At 45.0% G+C, this 24,088-nt stretch overlaps 1 protein-coding gene across 1 annotated transcript in view; it reads left to right on the top strand.

Moving 5' to 3' along the window:
• LOC138511207 (long-chain-fatty-acid--CoA ligase ACSBG2-like) overlaps positions 1–24,088 on the top strand; it is a 655,074-nt gene that overhangs the window by 431,401 nt on the left and 199,585 nt on the right. The window contains exon 10 of the mRNA XM_069626736.1: positions 5,769–5,986. Within this exon, the coding sequence (XP_069482837.1) occupies positions 5,769–5,986 (218 nt within the window). The remainder of the gene's footprint in view (positions 1–5,768; positions 5,987–24,088) is intronic.

Below are 24,088 nucleotides of genomic sequence, written 5' to 3'. Positions count from 1 at the left end.
TACACCAGTGCCTTTGGCCCCCTTCGCCTCCCTTGCATCCACGTACGTGTCTCTATGGTCCGCTGTGTTCTTAGTTCTTCTGTGATGCTCCTGGCCCGACTCAGTGCTTCTTTGCTGGTCAACGTCTGCCTGTTGCTTGCATCAGTCTGGCGAGGGAAATGTCTTTTTGGCGGTCATGCTTCATGTTCCGCACATTCGCAGACTCCACAGGGCGTCAGGAGCTTCTACCCCCTTTTTCCAGGAGCGGTCCCTCCAGACAGGCCGGTCCTAGCGGTATTGTGCTCTCGCTGTGGCATCCCGGTCTGGCTTCTCTACACTTCCTCCTTCTCTGAACCCTCGGTTCCTCCAGGGAGGGCTTGACGACTTTCAAGCCTCAGTTTTTATACATATATAATGCCCATATTTGACTAGACCGTTCTCGCAACTTCTGCTCTTCATCACTTTGCGCCTCTTCCTCGTCGCAGTATAACAGATGTTACTTCCTTCTAGGTTGTTATTACTGTTCCTCGTCTCAGCTTTACAATGGGAGTCCCATGGGTGGTCCCTACTCTTCTTCGTCTTGGTATTAGGTAGTGTGTTTGTAATATTCAACCTTACAGGCATACATAGAGCTTTGGGGAACTCTGTTAACCTTCTCAGGATGATAGGGTGAGGGAGTTAGGAAAAGGGGATTTGTTAGATACCGCGTTCCCCCTGGGTTGTCATCCCTCGTCCCATAAAGGTTTCCTTTCACAGGTAATCCACCCCAGGGGGATTATTGGTCTGTGGCCACACCACCCTTGCCCCACGGGAAGGGTCCTCCCAATGGGAGCAGGGACAACATCCAAGGATTTGTCATCGTCCATAGACCTTACAAAAGACCAACTATGTGAAAATCCTTGTGAGGTTAAAGAAGTCTTGTTACAGGATGACTGGATAAGAACAATTGGAAGAATGAGAAATTTGAAGGTACACTCAAGCATCTCCATGCTGGACAAACCATAGGGTATAGCCCTAAATATCTAATTTGTTTTCAAATTCTTATTTCAGGTCTCAATATGTACATTTTAGAATGAATCTGAAACTTAGAAATCAGATTTAAAGTATTAGAGATCATACGAATGGAACCTCTGACTTGTGCTCTTTTTGAAATGATGCAACTAGCGTTCAGTCGCTGAAACACATACTGACCAATTGTATTTCTCTAAGGGACCTCCAAAAACAGGTCTTTGGATGGTTTGTACACACAGAAAATTGGATCCATACTGATGAATTTTGGTTTAGAATATCTAACAGGGAAGAACCTCAACTTGTAATTGATGCTATAAAAATCTTGAATAGCCTAAATGTGATTTAATCTGCCCTCCAAAACTGAATTTGAATCTTCTTTTTACAATGAGGATGAAATAAATGTACTACGTTTGAGGAGGGAACACTACCATTTTGTGATTCAAGACATAATGATATTGATCCCAGGAGAGAGGTTGCTCATGCGGTTAGGCATGGGTGAGGCAAGCAGGAAAGGATTTGTACATCATTATGTATTGATGACAGACTGATTGTAAACATCTCTAGGGATGTCCTCATGGCACAACCCATTACCATCCTCTCTAGGGATTGGCCAGCCAAATATCTGTCAGGGCCCAGCTATGGGAGGACTGATTTCTATTGGTGTCTGGTTTGATTATCTCCACACCTGCCATGTGGAACAGTGGCCACAATGCTGCCTTTGATCCCCCAGAGGATGCCCACCACCTTCCTCCCAAGGCACACGAATCAGTGCTTCAAATGCAGCACTGACAAAAAGCCACACTAATACCAGAGCACTAACCACTGGAGTCCCTTTGAAATCAGCAGGCATGGAAAGAGGGCAGAATTCCAATAGCCAGAAGGGAAATGTAGGCGAGAGAAGGTTCCACCATCTTGGTGTCTGTTCGGACTCTACCTCTTCCTGTCCATCCATTTCCTGCAGGACAAGGCACTCTGCTTAGGATGTCAGAAGGCAAGGGGCACTTGTAACAAAATCCTGGATTGAACTACTTAGAGCAGGCTTGCTTTGGACCAATCTCCTGTGATATTCTGCCTTTATAATGAATAGGCACTGTGTCTTTCTTTGATTCATAGTTGGACTAAAAAAAGGGTATGAAGGATTCACTGCTGCAAAGTACTCTGCCATAGTGGTGAAGACAAAGTCATTCAAGGCAGTGGACAACTCTGACCCCTAAGCATCCCCAGGGAACAGTGACTGCTGTTGGACCAAAGCCCCTCTGCGGGATGTGCACTAGGACTATGATCATGCTCACTGGAGGTGAAGGACTCCCTGTAGTTGTCAGCCAACTTCCTGCAGGCACTTTAGTTTCTCTAATGCAATTGTCAAGTGTTGACATCAGAGATAAAATACATAATATGCATTGGGATCACATATAACTTGCTTACTCTCAGGGTAGTCCTTCTGTAAATGTAGTGTATAGTGGATTTCTAGCTTGGACACGTGTATATAGGGTGTTTTGTTGGATTACTTTGTCTACTAGAGTGCAGGACTAAATACTCACCTTGTCCCTGGAGATGCGTGGGCCTCTTAGCAAGCCAGAAGTCAAATCTGAGCCTTTATTTATCACTGAATTGCTTATGAGCTGCACAGACCCAGACAACGCATGTCTATCCCAAAGTTCTTCATGCCACACGCCGTTGCTGCTTGGACCACGCTGCCTGTTAGATGCAGTCGACCAGCTCACCAACCCGACGTCGAAACACCACCTCAGCATCTTCTAGAAGCCTGGTTCAATGCTTTTGAGAACCCAAAAACGAGAAACCAAAGTTACTGTGAAGAGGCCCTGTCCCCCTGGTCCACATTTTGGGACCATTGTGACTTTTAAGCCCCCGTTCTCTACCTTTCTTCTGCAAAGACATATCCTTGAACTATTGACAATGTTGCCAAGTCCCTTGCCTACACTCCGCTGCAGATCAACCAAACAAACAACCCGAGTGCCCTTTCACACCAAGCGTTGCATTCTCTGTGTTTTTACTTTTGTGGGAAGGGTGGTTTTGCAGTGTGTTTAGTTTGTTGCATTGATTGTTTTATTAAAGTTCCTATATTGTTATAGGACTTTGATTGGACATTTGTTTATTTTGGAACTATTGTAATAATGCTGTTTGAGTTCCTATTGATATCAGCTCACATCCCTCTTAAAGATATTGGGCCTCATTCCACGGTCGGCTGTAACCTGCCAGTGCCACCGGCGGGTAGCCGCCAAACCAGAAACACTGAATCCGATGCCTGACTTCCCGGTGCCACTGGGACATTACAAGTCCCGGCGGTGGAGAAGTCAGGCAGCGGATTTGGTAACTCCCCATTCCCGTGGAGTACCTTAGGACTCCATGGGAGTGGGGAGAAGGAAGCACCGGCACAGTTACTAACGGTGCTGGTGCTTCCATGATGACTCTGCCTAGCGTGGCTAAAGCGCCCAGCAGGGTCAGACCTCCCGAGCACTAGGGCACCTGCAGGCAGACTTGTAGTGGGGCAGTCCGGAAACAAGAGTGCCGGTAAGATTACCAGATTATAAGATTACTCCGCCCTTTTTGAGCTATATCAAGTCTGGTGACTCCCCTACATCAGCAAGATTTGTAAGCCTGAAATGCTTAAGCCATCCAGGCTTTTGAGGAAGCTAGGGCGATAAAGGAGGCCCTGGGGGACAGTAATGATCTGGAGCCCCAAACTTCGGTGCACGTATGTGGATGGCAACAGCAAGAGTCATTGCTGTTTATGCTGTACCGCCAAGAGGGCATGTAATATAGTTCTCTACAGAACTCAGGCTTCAGCTCGATCCCAGTTGCCTGTTAGTTCCCAAATGTTCTATCTTGGGTGAACCTGACTTAAAGGGACATCCTCTAAAAGGTATTGAAGGTTGCCTTCTAAGAGCAGAAATATAAGGATTGGGTAAAGCCAGAGAAAAGGGAGACACGCAAACATGGGGAGGGGAAGTGTCTGAAGCAGTGATATCTAAGGGTAGCCTAGGGACCATATCCCCAAGAACGTGGACCTGCTGTTGGGAAAGACTGGTCTGAAACACTAGAATTAGCCTTCCGAATCCAGGAGGTGGAAGAGAAATTGTGGGGTGCAGCCCTCCTGAGCTGTCTACAGACAGCTAGAATTAATGTAATCATTCAGTTGGCTAATGTGGAAATGCCCATTTATGAACAAACAAAGGCCGCTGTCGTCCAGAACCCAAGAGTGATACCTCAGGAACTTTAGAGAGCTCACAAAAGGGGGGTTGCTTCTGTTATCAGCTCATGGCCCTCTTTAGGATATAGCCTACCTCAACCTGAGCTACCAAAAGAGGTGAAGGAGGCCTGTTTCACCTTTATGATTGGGATCACTGCTGGTTTAGTAGTAGTTTGGGGCTGAGTAAGTGTTTAGCCACTACTAATATCGCCCAACATACTTTGAGGCTCTCACATTTTCTATTCTCAGTACCTGAAACCGAACTCATACTTGAGGCCATGCCTAACTCGACAGCTCCTGCTCATGGATGATCCAATGACTGTTATCAAAATTCTCATAAGCCGAAGTGACCGATCCCGATAGACCCTAATGCTAGGCTCGAACACACCACTGCTGCTTCCTGCATGACACGTCCCAATGTCCTATCCATAACTCTTCCTCATTTTCATTTCTTCATATGGCCTTTAGTCTTCGCCATCGTTATTTTGAGGTACTTCCTTTCTCCATTCATTTCTACTCCCTTTCTTTGCTCCTCTACTTTCCCATAGCCCCTCTTTGAATCAAATCCTTCATCTGTTTCCATGATCAAGAACTACATTAGTCAGGTTTACAAACAAGTTAGCATTGTAATCAGGTAGTTTATTGAATGTGATTTTGTAATACCAAATGCTAAATCATTTCCAATGACTTTGTACATCCCAAAACTACCTGCTTTATGTCTTACTGGTCTGTTCAGTCATACTGCTCAACCCATTTACTGCTTCAATACCTATAATGTATTGATGCTTTTACCAGTTTTTTATACTTGTTTGTATCTCCAACATAAAATAAAATAGTAAACACAAAAACAATAAAAGCCTGCACCTGGAAATATTTGGACAGACTAATTCTTCCTCGGCACATGCATGATGCGGAAGATCCTCACAAAGGCGACAAGGATTGTATCTGGATATACCCAGGAGGCTGAAGCAGAAGAAGGAGGAACTCAAGTCCAAACATAATAGGAACAAGGAGTGACACCACAGCCAGTGTTCCTTAAGCACATGGAGACCATCCAAATGGCAGCAGTATCCTGTACAAATCCCAATCCCAATAAAACAGAGGCATGCAACCTGCAGCTCTCTAGATGTTCCAGCCTATGACTCCCATGATGCCTCACCATTGACTGTGTTAGCTAGAGCCGAATGGAGTTGTAGTCCAAAACAATTGCAGAGCCAAATGTGGCCCATCCTTGCAATAACATAACGCACCCACTGTGGGCAGATCAGCGATTGAGAGGAGTGCAAACTTTAAAGTGATCATACAGGCATCAGAAGCAGAGGATGCACTAGTCTGGCAGAAGAGCAGTGCTGCTGATAAAAGCTGTATCTACTGTAGGACCGCGATTGTTCAAGTAGACCCATCTTTTAGAATGTATAGTTCTTTTTTCATATTTCTTTTGATGTGAAGAGCCTTCTATGGCTTTTCTGGAGGGCAAACAACTTATTTTCACGTTTTTTTGTTGTTGTAATTTAACTTAAATCATTTAAACATTTTTAATCTCATGTGTTTTGTTTCCTATATCCAGCTGTGGTAGGTGTCTTGTGGGGTGCAGGATCCGTATCCATCAGCCGCAGGAGGATGGCACCGGGGAGATCTGCTACTGGGGCAGACACGTCTTCATGGGCTACTTGAACATGGCGGAGATGTCCATGGAGGCCTTGGATGATGAAGGATGGCTGCACTCCGGGGACCTGGGCAAGCTTGACCAGGACGGCTTCTTGTATGTTACTGGAAGAATCAAAGGTGAGAGGGGATTGGGCGATACTTGAAATATTTAGAGTGAGGCATTAATTAGGGTGAGAAAGATTGGGTCCCCAAAGTACCCTATAGGGGCCATGGCCTAAGAAGCAAAAGGGAGTAGCCAAGTTAAAGTGAACCAAAATCTTGTGTCTAATGGAAAGGAGTCTAAAATAACTTTGAAAAGCACCAAAATATGTATTTAGCATATTTCACTCACTTCCTGCTTCCTTTGCAATTTTATTTTGGCATTGGTGCGAATTATGGGGCGTTATAGAGGAGTTTTGAAGAATCTAAGTGATTTGGCCGTGGCAGAAACTACCGCAGGCGAAACGTTTGCATGAGAATGGTGCGAACTACCAAAGGTTTGCACCTTTCCCATGCAAACACACATACATACTCACACCCACACAACACACCCATAACCCCCCCACCCACACCCTCAGCACACCCCCAACATAAAAAACCCACTTACCTTCATCTTCACGCTGGGTTCCTGCAGAGCCAGTTCCCTTTCACTTCCGTGATCGGAAACCGCAGCCACAGGGTCTTTTTCTTTTCTTTTTTTTATAACAGAAGGCTGCAGGGGTGTCCCCACAGCCCTCACTCACTATACCATAAAATATAGTGAGCGGAGCAATGCGGGGGACACCCCCGCAACCCCTGTTTCTTTTTTTTAAATGGAAGACTGCAGGGGTGTCCCCTGCACCTGCGGTCACTATACCATGAAGTGTAGTGAGCGGGGCGATGCGGTGGACACCCCAGCAGCTTCCGTTTCTTTATTTATTTATTTTTAACAGAAGGTTGCAGGGGTGTCCCCCTCAACCCCTGCTCACTATACCATGAAGTGTAGTGAGCGGGGCGATGCGGAGGACACACCTGCAGCCCCTGTTCATTTTTTTTACAATGCTACCACCAAAGGTTCAAACTTTTGGTGTTTGAACCTTTGGTGGTAGCATTTTTAGAACTTTTGGTCATTGCAACCATTTTTTGTTGGTAAAATCGGCCTATACAGTTTTGAAGCGGTTTGTTAGTTGTTTGTGCTTTTTGGGGGTTTCTTGAGCCCTGTGTTATCCCTTGTCTGTGTTTCTTTCCTAGGCCAGCTATTATCTTGTCTTTTGTACCCTTACTCTATAGTAAAGAAAAATTAAAAAGTCAAAAAGGTTCCTTTTTTGTGAAACCCCAAAGATAAAAAATGTCAAGAAGCAAAATAAGTTTCCCAACACCTTTCCTTCCAATCGTTAGTTTTTTGTATACCTGAGAAGTCTTCCTGTGTTCCGCCATATTCATAAGTGCCAGGTGGAGAGGAGGAAGAACTGGACTACCCCTCAACATCAAAGGAGGCAGTCGGAGACAGCCAGGTGGGGGGAGGGATGTGTGGAGGAGACATTGGCTGCACGGGAGGCACCAGTGGCTGAAGGACAAGCTACCAGCAATCAGGGGGAGGTTGTGTTAGCCTCAGAGTCACTGCAGAAGTGCTTGCAGCATGTAGACCAGTATTTAGAACTTGACGTCTGTGGTATGTAGTGGTACACTAGCAGCAGAGAGCAGTTGCCACAGAAATTCAGCAGGAGGATTGGTAGACGAGAGAGCCAAGGGAGGCAGTGGTGCTGAAGATGACTGAAGGAACCAGGGTAAAGAGTAGGAGATAGTGAACCAGCAGATAGCTCAGGAAGAGGAGACTGAAGGCACTGCACATTTACCTGCTCACGAGGTCGAGAGTGGGTCCACTGGATGGTATCCTGGTCACGAGGCAGCGGCAATGCAGGCACAGGCTTGCATTAAGCAGGTATTGGTTAGTCAGATGTCATCCCCATCAATGACATCCCTGCCAATCTGGTCACGAGTGTGGTGGCTCTTCAGCTTTCCAGAGAGTGAGAGTGTCATGGGGATGAAGGTAGTGTAATCTGTAACCTCTGCAAAACGCAGCACATTGCAGTGGCCAAAGGAAGAGTATTTTCACCATCATCCTCCAGCTCCCATCTGCTTTTTTCAGTGGCCAAATCGGATTATTCCAAGCAGTAGTACCAGCATGTAACACTCGTGCTTCTACATAGCCCTTAATAGTGTTTGAAATGTCCTTATGTCTTCCGGGAATGCGGTATTGCTTCATAGATACACTAGATGCCTACAATAAATGGTGTACAAGTCAATGCTTATACTCCAAATTGATGTTTTACCTCCTAGTCCCAAAGTCAACCCCTCCAAAATGTCAAAACCAATTATATACTTAGGTATTGGTACAATCAACACTTGATATTTCTGCTTTGACAAATTGCCTATCGTCATTTCCACTCCTGTCTGTACTGCAGGTCTTTCCTTTCCCCCCAGCCTAGTAATGGTTAAGAGTCAACTTTTAAATCCTGAAGGATTTCCATGAATCAATGAGGCCTCTGCCCCGGTGTCTATCAAAGCCCGGACCTCTTGTGTGTTTCCAGGTTTCAAAAATATCTTAACATTAACATGAGATCATCTGTCAACTCATATACGAGCAGACACTGCCGGGCTGTGTCCATAATCCTAGTCAAATTTGGTATGAGTGTATCCGGACTCAGACTCTAACAGTGCACACAGAACTTTTCTCAAATCAGTATATTTAATCTGGTATTGGGAAGGGATCCCCATAGACCCTTCTCCCGGGTCCTCCTCAGGAGGTACTGAAGGTTAAGTGTCCCTTTTCTGCTTGGACACCACCTGTCTCTTAAATTGTTTATAGCACTCCTTCCCAGGAAACCCTCTTTTTTTGTACAACTCAAACATTTCCCGGGTTTCAATATCATCAATTTCCTCCCGAAGCACACCATCATTCAACAATGCCAAAAACATGTCCTTTGTTCACACATTGGAGTCTCTACTATCTTATCTCCTGCCTTCTGTTCTTCTCTCATTGTGCCCCCCTCTGTCTCATGGTCTGTCCTCTCCTTCGTCCCATTCACCTAGATCTGGCATTTGCCGAATAGCATCCACTACTTCATCAGTTGCCGTTCCAGTCATGCCCACTAACAAATATGCTGGTGGGGCAGTTCCTATGACCATATTTCTGGTTGACATTGACAATGGCACCACCCCCATATGTACTAGTTCATCTTCTTTTCCTCTGTGGGCCAATCCCTGGTGATCGGATATTTGCGGTTACACCCTTGTGCCGCTAGGTGTAACAGAGATACCTGCGAAGCTTGGCCATTCGTAACTGGAGGAGACCCAGCCCACAATGCTTCTTGTATGTTAGTATCACTGGACGGAGGCAGGAAGGGTGGGGTTTCTGTGGAATCAACTAACAGACCCTCAGCAACCCATCATACATCCGCACCATCCAGGTGAGTAAAGGCTCCCCAACTTCTGCCTCAGATGAGTAATAATCGTACCAACCTGATATTGTGTGCAATCTTCCAGTGTGGTCAAATCCACAACACCCCCAACCGGATTAGGGGGATGGGGCCAGCGCTACAACTAGTTACTGGCTTAGCAGCTACAGCCTTTTCATCTTGTTTTAATTCCGATTCTGGACTCTGCGTTAGTAGAACTCCAAATATCACCATCCAAATTATCAGGATACCAGTCTGCCCCTGCAGTAGCAATCACAGCAGCAACTTTTTCCTTTTGTTGACACTGCCACAGCGCTTCTTATATTTATATAGAGCAACTCTAGCAGCCGCCCTTTCAGCAACTCCTTCATATGTCTATGATTTATCATGCCAGATTTTAATTTGGAATTGCTGCATCAGTGATATATGTTTCTCAGCAGCTAACTAATTTTCCAAGCGCAAAACCTCCTTCCTTAATTCAACATTCCTTTGGTGCATTTTTCTATATGTATATAAAAGAATCCAACCACGTCCCTCAAGATCAGTACATTATTTCCCTTTTGCACATGGACCTGCTATAAGCAAGACAGTACCTCAGAGGGGCCATCCATGCCCAAACCTTCCGCCCATGGCTCGCACAACCCAGTTCTGCATGCCCATTCCTTTGCCAACTTATCATATTGGCCCTTCACCCAGCCAGGAATAACAACACTAAGGCAATCTCCGCCTGCGGAAGACACCTTATCTCTCTTCCTAAACAGCGTATTCATATTTACAATAATTTATAATGATCTATTCACAATAACTTATTCACTGCAGTCTGAACACAGTCACACAAAGCACACAATCATAACAAACACTGATTAGCCCAGCCTAACTCCTGCTGCAAAGGAAAGAAAATACTCACTTTCACTATAATAATTGCATACCAGCGTTCAAACATAGATCCTTTGATGTCTGGAATTAATCATCACATGAAATCCTGTTTGTGATGCCAAAATGTTTCGCTTTCCAAAAAGTCCATTGATATATTTCTTATTTTCTCCCCAGTACACTGAATGAAAAAACACCATTGGATGCTGGGAGACAATCATCCACATATACACACTTAACTAGATTATAAAATGGCTCTTATATGGCCCATTTATTCACCAAAAACATACACAAATGAATAAATGCAACGAGAACAATAAATTAATACATAAAAAGAAGTCTACATGAAATACATCAGTGATACAGCGTTAAAGAATGCCCTCATCATGATAGAAATACTGCACTGGAAAGCTCTCCAACAGGCAGACAGAGAGATGTTATCAACGGGCCTGGAAAGATGCGTCCATCTTCCAGCAAAGCTGTCACGACCCTCAGCGCTGATCCCCACTGGCAAGCCCATTGGCCAGGTGGAATCAGACTTCGGATCGCAAATAAGGCCTGGCATCCGCTTCACAACCCCTCTTGGGGCCAAGCTCATAAACAGGTAAAAGACTCAGCTAAAGGAAGTACTTTATTCAGGCTTTTAGCCAACATGCAGGCATCCACATAGCTTGATTCCTAGAACCAAGCTATGCAGTATAGGGTTTTGGGTGTGGTGGCCTAGGGACTACTTTACCTGGACTACTTTGCAGAGACTATTTAAACCTCACCCGAACAAGACAACACGCTTCGCGTTACTTTGCTACTAGCAACGTGACGCTCACCGTGTCCAGCTTCTCACGAGCCTGGCAAGATCCGGACCTGCAGAAAACAACAAAGAACATCGTTAGCAGCAGAATCCTACCTGCAATCTCCATCCTTCACTGTTCACAGCTCCTGGGCAGCTCCGTGTGGATGGTTCGCCACCCGGATCGAAGGACCTGAGAAAGGAAGAAAGACATCATTAAAGAAGGCAGTAGAGAAATTTCAACCACAAATTGCTTAGAGACTTACCTGGCTGGTGGTCGACCGGTATAGCTCCGGAACTACATCCGCGCTGGGAGCACACCGCGACCTACAAAAAAGAGAAAACACAGGTCAGTGAAGACAAGACATCGCTGTGCTGCGCACAGCGCCTACTTACCGCATCATAGCGCTATTGTGCACCATCATTTACTGCGAAAACCAGCCTACCCAGTTCGCCAAGCGGACGCTCTGCGCACCTAAGGGAGATAAACAGAGACATTATCGAACAGAGAAAAGGCATGCAAGAATAACAACTCCATAAACCGCAATAAGACCTACCTGAAAGACATTACTTGGGCCGCTGTCAGTGAAGTAACTGGACCGCACGCGCCCACGAAAGACAACGCGCCCTTGTCCAGAAAGCAGGACGGAGAGCCCACCAACTTCGATAACAAGGTGAGAAGAGAACCCAGAGGGGCTGAAATCACAAGGGAGGTGGGAAGGCTTACCTTGGCTGTCCAGTCCTAAACATAGTCTTCATTTCCAGGAGGAATTCCACCGAGAACCGCACCAGGGAATCATTGAAAAGGGCACCAACCACCAACTGGCTGGGTGGCGTCCCCGTGGATACCAGGTGAGCGTCACAAAAGCTTCCTCTGTCTGACTGCTCGGGTGCCCCCCTCTATAAGGCAAAACTTTCTGGCTTTTTCGAAGTCTCTGCAGATTCAAAGGTTCCCATGAGCCTCCGGCCGGAGTGACCAATAGCAACCCATAAAAGGCAAAGCTTTTTCCTTTCTCATGAAAGCAGCCCACATTCAACTACATTCCATAACAACATTATCAGGTACCAGCCAGCACCGGCTCAGTCGTAGCCATCTATTTATGTAGTTTTTCTCCAACGTGTCCTTGAAGCATTGCAAAATAACATAAGCAATAGACATCTCTGGAAACATGTTTTCCAATGGAATAAAACGAAAAGAGCTTGCATCAAGTGCCGCTTCACTGAGGCTTGAAGCAAATGTCCATTATAGCTCTGGGTGCACTGCACACAAGCGCTATATTTGAGTGAACAGCACACATAGTCGCTATGTTTTAGTAAAAAGCACACATAGGTGCTATGATTTAATCAAAAGCATTACAGTACATTAAAACACAAAATTCCCAAGTGTTTGCTATTCCCCGGACCCTGCCTTAAAGCAGAGGGGTTCCAAATGATATTCTGAATACCTGGGTCTGTGATGTTCAGAAAAGTGTCTTCAAAGTGAAACCAAGTGAAATATCTGAGTTAAAAGCACACTCTCTACTGAGATTGAGAAAGAGACTCAAAATTGAAGAGAGATTTTTCACTGCATGGTGTTAAAGGAAAAGTGTTCTATCTATTGAGAAAAGTATGTGTTAAATAACAGTTGTGCCAGAGCCTTGCTAAAAATGAACAGTGCAGAAGGAGTTCAGAAATAAAGAGCCCTGTGCATGTCAGATTTCTTGTTACCACCAGAAACATGCTACAAGTATTTAAGTAAAGCCACTTACCAAATACGAAAAGCAATGTGGGGGCCTTCTACTGAGCACAAACATGTGTCAAATACCCTGTTCTATGGAACTTCTTCCACTCAGGTGGCTCTACAACCACTCACTGCACTCTTTCCCAGAGGAGAAATGTCCATTTGCACCCATTTTCACCCATCCATTTGCACCCACAAGGGCAGTCCAGGGGGGGTGGCATGGGGTCTGTTATAACAAACAGATCACTTAATGTGTCACTGGGTACCTAGCTGGGTAGCTGTGACTTTACATTTTGCACCATTCAATCTCTTCTTTTAACCCTATTTTCCAACTGTTAGTAAGATAAATGAGCTCTTGTCCTCTTTTACAGAGCGTATCTTCAATCTCTTTCTTCCAGGATCCAAATATGTTTTGCACCACTGTCTATTTAAATTCTTCAAAATTATGCTTAAAATGTATGCTGCCTTTCCGAAAAAAAGCTTGACTAATGGTGCATTTACTACTTTGTTTTTTAGACAACTCCTGTGCTCAAAGATTTGCGTTTTGATCCTTCATCAAGTTTCCCCTAAATAATTGAGTCCACAAGGGCATGTAATCAGGTATAGCACATTCTCTGAGTTGCAGTTGGTGAACTTTTTTTGGAGCCATGATTTTCCCAAACCGATATCTATTTCATTGCTTTTCTGGGTGAGTTTGCACACTCCACATTTTCCGCATGGATAATGCCCTCCAATTGGTGCCAAGCCCTAGCTTTCGTTCAAGGTCTTGGATACAAGTTTTTCCACTTCATATTGTTTTTCATTTTCCTAATGGATCTGCTCTTTTTGAAAGCAAGAATTGATCTATTTGTTTGTTCACCCGGCTGTGGAATAGTCTCCAATGTTTATTTATTATGCTTTTAATTTTTAGACTGTGTAGGTGATCAAACACATAGGATCCTGTTCTCTGCCTCTTTATTTTCCTCATTGTTCTCGAGGAGCGCCTCTCTATTATTATTATAGACTCTGTAAGCTGCTGTTTTATCTGTTTTTTTGGGGGGATCCCCTGTTCCCTAGTTTGTAACTTAAAGACGGGGCTTCTGTCTCATAATATTCTTTCGTGCTACTGTTCCTCTTGAGTCAGAGAAACTGGCCACAAGGGAGATTGTATCTTAAATGTTTTACATGGTGACTTTCGTGATGTAGAAGGGAGTTCTTATCTGTCTCTTTATGGAAAGGTTTAATAAGTAATTTAACTTGGTGATGGTATATTGTATTGTCCAAAAAATCTCTCACTTCTGCATGTATATTGTATGTAAACATTAAATATATATTTTGCTCGTTGAAATAATGTAATATGATTTATGTATCGTTTCCACACTCTGACACTCCCCTTGAAAGAGTTAGAGTCTGTGTATATTTTGGCCTTTTCATAGCTCTGAACATAGATAGATATTAGCGATGCTGGGACCCATTGTTGCTGTCATTGCTGCTCCAATTCTAGTACCATCTATTTGGTGGTACATAGTTCCCATAAATTTGAAGGAGTTATTCAACCACGCTTATTCAATAACAGCAAAAGGTGAATGAATTGGGGACCGGATCAGTGTAATTTCTATTCAATAATGCTACTTCTACTACGTCTAAACTAGCTCTTTGTGGGATTTTGGTGTAAAGGCAATATTCAGTCCAATAAGCAGACCTCTGCTCAGATTTCAATAATTCAGATTACATTCCCTATAACTTTGATGGATGAACGCTTTTGATTGACTAAAGGCTTTAAGTAGTGATCCGCAAACGTGTACAGGGGCTCTTAAACGGAATAAGATCCAGTCACTATTGGTCGCCCTGAAGGCTTGTTGTGCGTTTTTGTGTAGCTTTGGCAAGCAATAAAAGTATGGGATATTGGATTTGTCATTGTTTAGGAATTCTGCTTCTTGTCTGCAGATCCAGTTCCTAATGAATGCTTTGGATGTTTTCAGTTTTACCTGTTCCCTTAAGGAGCTCCTAGTCTCTTGTTCTAATCTTCGATAGCTGGTTTCGCCCAATACTAATCGATAACATTCTGCAATGTAGTCCTTTTTGTTGAGGACCACTGTTGCTCCGCCCTAGTCAGTGCTTTTTTATTATGATTTGTTTATTGTTCGACAATCCTTTCACGGCCACCATATCTTTGATGTTTAAATTGAAAACCGAAATATTAATGATTCTGGCGAGTGTGTAAGGGTGTGGGGAGCGGAGGGGTTCAAAAGAAGAAGGTCTCCTTAATCCTATTGAGTTATTAGTTGAATCTATCTCTGTTTTGCTAAAATATTCCTTGGGGTGTATTTTCCTCAAAGTTTTAAAATTCAATCCAGGATTCAAAGGGATTGTGTGTTTTGGTGGTTACAAAACCTAGTCCTTTGTTTAGTTCTTCCTCATCTGCCTCAGTGAGCGTGTAATCTGATATATTTACTAAGGGTTTCCCGCTTATTGTCATCCTATGGTCTTTCTTCCAATCGCCCCGGGTCTGGCCTTATTGTAAAAAAGGTTTACCTCCTCTCCTTCTGTTTCTACATGATGGTGGGCATGGGCAAAGCAGGGCAAGTGCATGGTTTAACCAATTCTCACAGCACCTAAACATTAGACCCATTGTCTGCTGCCAAAAAGCTTACTTCTAAACCACAGGGAGTGAGCTAGTATGCCACAATCTCCTTTATTGTCTCTCAAGAGATGGACTCCCCTATGGGACCTGCTGTCAAACCTTTCCATGCTGGTGAATGGCATTCAGTCGCTTTTGTCGTGGACTTTGTTGCTGAGAGGTATCGGAACTGTGACCAAGTGTCTGCCTTGAGCACTTGTCCACATGTCCATTGTCAGGTGGACTTTCCTGCTCTGAGTGGCCCTGTCATTCCAATTGCTTCAATAACATGCTTGTAGAATGCACCTGAAGTAGTACTGACCTAGGGCTCAACAAGGACAAGAAGCCATCTGAAACTTTGGTTTTCCACAAAGGAGTAGAGTGGCAAGTCTATTGCCAATATAACAGCAAGGATGTCATTAAAGAGACAAAGTAATATTTCGTAATGTGCTCAAGCCTCAGAAACTGTGGGCTGGAACGGCAAGGGGGGAAGTCATTTGTTTACATTCCAAACGACCTGCTGGCAAGCATAGTGTTCCCAAAGGGGTTCTGAAAAGCTACTTGCAAGGCTCTCTGGGTGTAATGGTGCAGAACAGTGGGGCTAATGTGTCTAAAGAGAGGGTCCCAAGAACACCCGTCACCCCTATGAACGTGACGGGCCGAAGAGGCAAGAATGCTCAAAGTCATTAATTATTTGGACAATCCCCAAGTGCACCACTGACTGACATACATGTGAAGAGGTATCCCCTCAGACAGCCATTCCAACCTTATCCAGTCCATATGCTTTCAGATACAGGTGATTCAACAATGATCGTGGATGGATACACTCTAATGGACTGCATCGATGAACTATCAAGAAAACACTGTGTCAATATCACTAGTGACATCACAACGTAGCAGCGTTAGTCGGGAAGTACACTCGCAGCCCTGCACAGCATTACACGAACACACACTCGTATACATGAATAACATGCTTATGCAGTTCTGTAGACAGAGGACAGATCCATATACAGACTGTCAGAGCGTTTTACTATTTTTTCATTTAGACAAATGCAGTAACGCAAAAACGCAAGGCAACAAGAGATCCTGAGCAAGTTTCCAGACGCTATGGCAAATAAACTCTATGGGACTACAGGAGTATATAAGGGGCCTGCTAGGACCACGTACGACTAATCCATAGGAAACATAGCACAGTATGAACATCTAGAAACCACATTCTAAGTTTAAGGAAAATTACAGAAGGCCTCAGCTTACAGGCCACCAGACAAGGGAAACAGACTCAGGCTGTAACGAGTGAAGACCAAGCTCATAGACAAGGTCAGAGATAAACAAGTGCATTTGAAGCTCCAAATGGCAAGGGGCCAGCTACAGGAAAATTGAATAAATCCTCACCAATGCAGACCCAAAGAGCTTGAGTTTGTGGTCCACAACTATGTGATGCAGCCAAACTAGACAATGGGCATTCACCCGTGGTGGGAAGACGAGCCGTTCTCATCAACGTAGACGAGAAGGGAAACAAATGTTTCAACAGGGAGCGCACTCTCATAGGTAAAGGTGGTGTTACTACCAGATACAATTGGGACACATAGTCACTTCACATCACCTTGAAGAGCTGCAGAGAGGGCTGAGAACTGAGCTGGGTCCCAGGCCTGGGGAGACCAGATCTAGCTAATTAGGAGAATGAAACCCAGAGGTGGATGGCAGAGGGCAAGGGCCAATGGTAACTCTACGACCCTGCAACAATGTAATAGATAGTTTCTTGGGGACGGGACAGGTCAGCCACCTGACAGGCAAGGGCCAGTAGAATAACCTTGATATGGGTTAGCCATAGGTGATACTACTCTAAGCACCCACGCCGTAGGGGAGATAGGATTTTGGGGGAGAGCCAGGTGATGATGACATTTGAGGACAAAACTGTGGAGCGCGTCTTGGGGAGTGAGAAGTATTGGAGAATTGAGATTGTCCTGTATGACCCTTGTCGCTTTTTGTAATAAACAACAGTTTAACTTTCCCTTGGCGGAGTCCTCAGTTATTCTGGGGAGAGGGTTGTTGGGCCATCGAGAGAGAGCAATCCCCAGGCCTCAGGTATATTAGGTCTCGCACCAACATGTCTATTGCCTGCAATAGAGGACTGGTAGGCTGACCTGTCACACTTCCCTTTTAGCAACTGTGAGGGCATTATGAAATAAGACACAGACAACAGATTCACTTTTCTAAAATAGAGCTTTTTATATTCAAATGTCAGGATGGTGTAATGCCTAACTCGCCCTATACTCAGGAGGATAGCTCAGCGGCAACATGCTCGCCTTGGAAGCAAGATGACACAGAGCAACAAAGGTTTGATCCCCGGGTACGCGCTTAGAAACCTCTGGGTATTAAACGCGTTATAAATAACCTATCATATCATACTGATCTGGGATTTCCCTACCTAAAGAAACTAACGATAGTCTGTGTCCTAAAACTATGCTTGCCCTCACAACTAAATCTATGCAACGTGTAGAGATGTCAGCAACCAAAGAAACAGCTTCTTCCAGCTCCTGGCTTATTTTCAGCCTCTTCTTCCTCGCAGTAGTTCCACTAAACATTCAACACAGTTCCAAACATCCTCAAAGTTCCCTTCCCCAAGTTTAACACAGTTCCAAACATCCTCAAGGTTCCCTTCCCCAAGTTTAACACAGTTCCAAACATCCTCAAGGTTCCCTTCCCCAAGTTTAAACCAGTTCCAAACAACCTCAGGGTTCCCTTCCCCAAGTTCAACAGAGTTCCAAACAACCTTGGGGTTCCCTTCCCAAAGTTCAACACAGTTCACAGTTAATTCGACTCTGGCAGCTTTCAGTATGAATGGTAATCTTTCAGGCTTTCCAACCATTCACTTGGCGTCCTTCTCTTTAGTTACTTTCAGACTGATGAGACAAAATAACTTCAATCTCTTTCCTTTCCTTGGCTCATTCCAAGTAGGGTTTACTCGGTTTAGGCGCAGTTGTTGGACTATACGGTCCACCCATTACAAGTGACGCGTCTGATAACCCTGGCCACTTTATAATGTTCACTGATTCTTATTGGACTACTTTGTCATCATATGTATCCTTTCTGCATTTGTGACATTAGCCCCTCCGTACTCCTGTTTCTTCCTGGCAGCCTCTTTATTATGCCCACAAGTGCCTTTCATACCGTTCCTTTCGTGGTCTTTATTCCTTGTCACCACCTTAACTGCACACTAACAAATGGTGCTTCTCATTTGCCTTTCACATGCTTCACCAACTCTCATTACTGGTTTTTGCTTATTATCATTCTGTTCCTAAATACACTTCACTTTCTTTCCACTCGTGCAGTATTTTCATATTTTTTGCATAGCGTTTCTTTAGTTTGGTATTCAATACGTGTTAAGTGCTTGACAATTTTCTCAGTACTCAATAATGTCTGTCTGGTCTCCAGACCGATTCACAATATGCATTCATTTGTTAGTCAACTTCCTTGTGCTCTCTCCTGGCCACTCACTGGTATGCAGCAGCTTCTCCAGGTGTTTGCACAAACCTGTTCTGCTTCTGCTCACTCTCTTTCCAAGCATCGGGAGCAGTGGCAAACCCGCTTGCCGCTTCTGGACATTCTATGTCGCTTAGTAGCTCTGCAGGACTCTTGACTCTCTCGCTGCACTCTCCAGCCTTGGCAACCTTCCTGCTTTCCTGCAGCCGCCAGTGTCTTTTTCAACAGCTTCTGCTCCTCAGCCTGCTTCACAGTGCCCTCGCTTCCCAGGAGGATCCACTCATGCATGTGGGTCACCCCCTTTAATATGCACCTGTTGCCTCTCAAGGGGCAGCATGGGAAATTCCTTTGCCTGACTACAATTACCTCTATTACTGGGACATGCCTGACCTTTAGGATGGTGTTGTACGGACCTCTCCCTTGTCCCAGTAACAAAGTGGTGTTAATAGGTGAAAGTGTGCATTTCTCCAAGTCGCTTCTTCCTAGTCCCAGTCTTAAAGGTACCTGAATGGGATACAGTTGCAGTGTATGTCAGTGGGGAAGAGTGATAACCTATGAAGGTTGGGGGAGGGTAGGATGTATTTTGACAAGGAAAAGGGAATACCATCCCTCATCTAAAGGCACCTTTCCTGCACTAAACACGGTCCCTCCACCCAGGTTATCCTTCCTTGTATACCCACCCTCAGGGTCGGTTTCCAAAAGCGATGACCCTTCCCTGGCCAACTGAGAAGAAGTTCCAAAGGGAGTGGATGGGAGGATACCTTCAGGTTCCTCACACAACTATGTGGATAATGCCATCTCTTGTGGGCCCACTTGGAAGAGGTGCCCAAAAATTCTAATACATGGCAGGTGGCAATATGTGGTTGCTGATTTTCAGCAGTGAAATAAGGGCACATGCCAGACTTTGAGATCTGGGACGGGCCATAACATCATATCTTCCTTTCTGTGGTCTGTTTAGGGAACATTGATGTGTATGCATTATAGGTTCTGTGGACCGGGTTGACAGTGGTGATGTGGTGACAGTCTGCAAACATTACTCTACCACTATCATTTGTGTTTTCGGACCATTTTTGGAAAAGACTGGAGCACAGGGAGAATATGAGGCTTGCTTCTTGTGCAGAATGCTTGAACTTGACAATTCTAAGGATTTATCTATTTATTTATTTATTTATTTTATTTATATAGCGCAAAGCCAGGCCCAAGGGCAACCGGGCGCATATCATAGTAAGGCAGTTACATTATATTTACAAGTAAGGGAGCAGTACATTACATATCATGAAAGCAGTCCCGACAAATTGCAACACGTAAGCCGTGGACGTTACAAATCAGGCATCAAACAACAGTGCAAGTGGGGTCCCAGAGGCCCAGTCGGTAAGGAGGAGCAGTTGTTAGTGGGAGGTAACTAACCAAAGCTTGGCTTTGTGTTTGAATTGGTTGAATGAAAGTAGGGTTCTGATCAAAAGTGGTACGGTGTTCCAGAGCTTGGCTGCCAGGACAGGGAAGCTGTTGCCTCCAGCAGATTGAAGCTTACATCTGGGGATCGCTAGACCTTGGTGTTGTGCAGATCTGAGTGCTCGTGCTGGTCTATAATGAGTGAAGCGCGAAACTAGGTATGTAGGAGCCTGGTGGTTGATGCATTTGTAGGTGAGGGCAAGTGCTTTCAGGGAGATCCTTTGGGCAACTGAGAGCCATTTGAGGTTCTTCCTGGTTTCTGAAATGTGGGCAGATCGGGGGATGTTGAGGGCTGCTCTGATGGCATTATTTTGGGTCGTCTGAGTTTATTAAGATTACCCTGGTTGGTACCTTGGTACAATGCATTGCAGTAGTCCAATTTAGACATGACCAGGATCTTGGCCAGGGTGATGCAGTTCTGGGACGTGAGGAAAGGGCGGCAGGCTGAGATCAATTTGCATGTGTAAGCAGACGCGGAGGCCACCGCATTAGTTTGTCTAGTGAGTGTCAGGGAGGCGTCCAAGTATATACCCAGAGTTTTGGTGTCTTTGGATACCTTAATCAGATTGCCATCAATGTTGAAGGAGCCAAATAGGTGACTTAGTTTGTTAAGTCTCTGTTGTGAGCCTAAGATGAGAAGCTCAGTCTTGTCATCGTTGAGGCACAATTCATGCTGGGCCATCCAAGCCTGTATGACAAGGTAAATGTCATTAAGGGCTTTAGAATCAGCAATGTAGTCACCAGTGATGGGTATGAGTATCTGGGTGTCATCCGCCTAATTAGTGTAGGTGACACCCAGATAGTCAAGCACGTCAAATAAAGGTTTGGTGAAGACATTGTAGAGAGTTGGGGAGACACAAGAGCCCTGCGGAACTCCACACGGGACTGATGTGGGATCGGCCGATGCAGTGGGAGAGAAAACTCTCATATGCCTATTGTTAAGGAATTACTTAATCCAGTTGGATGCATTGTCAGAGAAGTGGGCCGCTGACTTCAGATGCATGCATAGTATTTGGTGATTGACCAAATCAAAGGCAGCTGATAGATCCAGAAGTAGTAAAAGGGCCAATTTACCGTTGTCTTTAAGGTCATCAATTTGAGTTTTGAGATCAAGTAAAGCTGTTTCAGTCCCGTGCTTAGGTCTGAAGCCAGATTGTCTTGAGCCGAGGAGGTTATTGGTTTCTAAGTAATTCTGAATCTGCAGATAAGCTGCTCTGTCGAGTATTTTAAGGAGGAACGGTACAGTGGTGATAGATCTATAGTTAGTTGGTATTTCAGGGTCTAGAGTCGTTTTTTTTAGGAGGGGGATAACCCATGCGTCCTTTAAGTTGTTAGGCACCATGCCTGTTAGGAATGAGGAGTTAACGAAGGCAGTTATAAAGGGAGCAAGGTCATGTGCTGCTTCCTTGATGATGGGTGCTGGACAGGAGTCTCCTTGGCAGTTAGAAGGTTTTAGATTGCGAATGATATTTTCGACCTTGAGGATGGTGAGTGGGGTGAAACTAAAAGGAGTGTGAGTAAATGAGGCCGTCGGAGTATAAGAAGGTTTGGTGGGGGGGTTGGTGAGTAGGGTGTTTTGTTTGGCGTTAACTTTAGATTGCAAAGTGGTAATTTTGGTGAGGAGGGCGTTTTGGATGTTATTGCACCATTTTCTGTCTTTAGTGCAAGTGTCGGGCGCAGGGGATGGTGATTCCAGTTCTTTAAGGATTTTAAATAATTCCTTAGTGTTGAATTCCGCTTGAAGGATGCGTTGGTTATAGTTCTCCTTTTTGGGTTGTAGAATCGCTTCTTTGTAGTTATGGGTAGTAATGATAAGGCGCTCTTTGTTGAGGTCACAAGGATGACTCCTCCAAAGTGATTCAGCCTTACGTTTTTCTTTGCGTAGAATTCTTAGCTGCGGTGTGAACCAAGACTTCAAGTGGGCCTGTTGTTTGGCTTTTGGTAATTTGAGTGGTGCTATATTGTCAATGGCATTAAGCAGTGTTTGATTGAAGATGTCTACTAGAACTGTGGGGTCGTTGTGTTGGGACACGCATTTGTTCAGGATGGGAAGGATGAGAGGGAGAAGTTTATCCTTAGTGATGTCTTTTTTGTTCCTAGTAGGAATGGCTGGAGCGATGGTGGGTGCAGTATGGAGGTTGGTCGCTGGTAAATGGAAGATGATAATATGATGGTCGGACCAGGCGCAGGCAAGGTTGAAACTTATAGATGTGTTGCAGTTAAGGTTGGTAATCCAATCAAGCGTCCTGCACTTAATATGGGTAGGTTCGTCAATGCGTTGTTGGAAGCCTAGATTAGCTAATGTAGTAGCTACTTCAGAGGCCAAGTGATCCTTAGTGTCGAGAAGGCCCAAGTTGAGGTCGCCTAGTAGCAGTACCTTCGAGTTGGGTTTGGTATTGACGGTGAGAATGGCCGTGATCTCGTCTGTGAAAGAGCCAAGTGGTCCTGGAGGTCTATAGATAAGGTGGAGAGTGGCAGTGTTAGTAGGAGATAGGGTGAGTTTCACAGAGAGGGATTCTGCGGAACTGAGCTCAGTGTTGGGGATGATTCTAAGTGTAATGTTATTTCTGTGTATGAATGCGACTCCACCTCCTTTAGATGTAGTTTGACGGTCCGCTCTAATGATAGAGTAACCGATGGGGATTGCGAGGGCAAGGAGTGGGCCAGAGGCAGCATGTAGCCAAGTTTCCGTAATGGCTAAGAAGTCAAGGTTTTGAGTGGTGATAAGGTCGGAAATGTCCAACGCGTGGGCCGTGATAGATCTGGCATTGATGAGGGCGCCCTTGAGTTCTTTGGCAGAGAGGGTGCATGGGGAGGGTGGTATGTTCTGTATGGTGAGAGTGTTGTGAGTGTGCTGGGTGCTCGCGACACCAGGGGCATGGGGTAATCTGGATCCCAGTCTGAGATTCCTGACTTGGAGCGTGCACGGTTGCTTGGGTGTAGGTTTGGTGGCAAAGTGTTGGAGCCATAGGGCAGGGTCATTAAGGTATGGGTTGCTGAGGGGCATAGTGAAAGAGAGTGTGGTGGCGTGACAGTGGTTGGTCTTAGCAGTCCTAGGGGTGGGGGGGCAGAGCAATGTGGCAATGGTAAGTCCTGCTATGGTAGCAAGAATTAGGTGGCTGGCAGATGGCAGTGGCCGCATATCGTAAACCAAGTGTCCTAACCGTCTGTGCATTGCCTGCACCCTCTTGCTCTCTCACATTGTCTCTTAACCTATCTGTGTCACCATCAAAGAAGAGGCGCCTGCATTTTTATACTGAAAAAGCAGAGTATAATCCTTGTCAAATTCCTCAATATTGTCTAATTCCAAGGAAATCAGAGCAATCTACAAGTATTCCCTCTGATTCATCATGTATTCATACCACTCTTTCTTCTTGAGGTGATATCATTTTTCTCTCTCCTGTTCCCTGGGTGGTGGCGGCTTAATTTCCCAATCCTGAGCTTCCTCCTCTGTCGCTGGGTGCATGTGTGACAACAGTGCATGCATGATTACATTTCTTGCAAATGCTCCCGATTTACTTGGGGCAGAATCCACTGTTCTTGGCAGAGGAAGAGATCTGTGGCCATCGACTGAATAGATTGGCGGACGCTTAGACCAATGTAAGATCTGGACATCCCCAATGTATACTGCCAAGGCTGTAGCAGGTAAGAAATTACCAACAGATACATTCCTCCCCTGGTCCGTACCATGTCCCGAACCATGCTTGGGGATGGCCGTAAATGCCGACATGATATGTACGTAACTATGTGCCTGGATTTATGATATGATAGGTTATTTATAATGCGCTTAATACCCAGAGGTTTCTAAGCGTGGACCTGGGGATCGAACCTGTGGTGCTCCGTTTCGTCTTACTTCCAAGGCGAGCATGTTGCGCCTGAGCTATCCTCC

The sequence above is a fragment of the Ambystoma mexicanum genome, chromosome 6p (assembly GCF_040938575.1).
Source record: "Ambystoma mexicanum isolate Mex_15411 chromosome 6p, UKY_AmexF1_1, whole genome shotgun sequence".
Taxonomy (NCBI): Eukaryota; Metazoa; Chordata; class Amphibia; order Caudata; family Ambystomatidae; genus Ambystoma; species Ambystoma mexicanum.
Note: the sequence above shows the minus strand (reverse complement) of the source record. Positions and strands in the feature narration are given on the sequence as shown.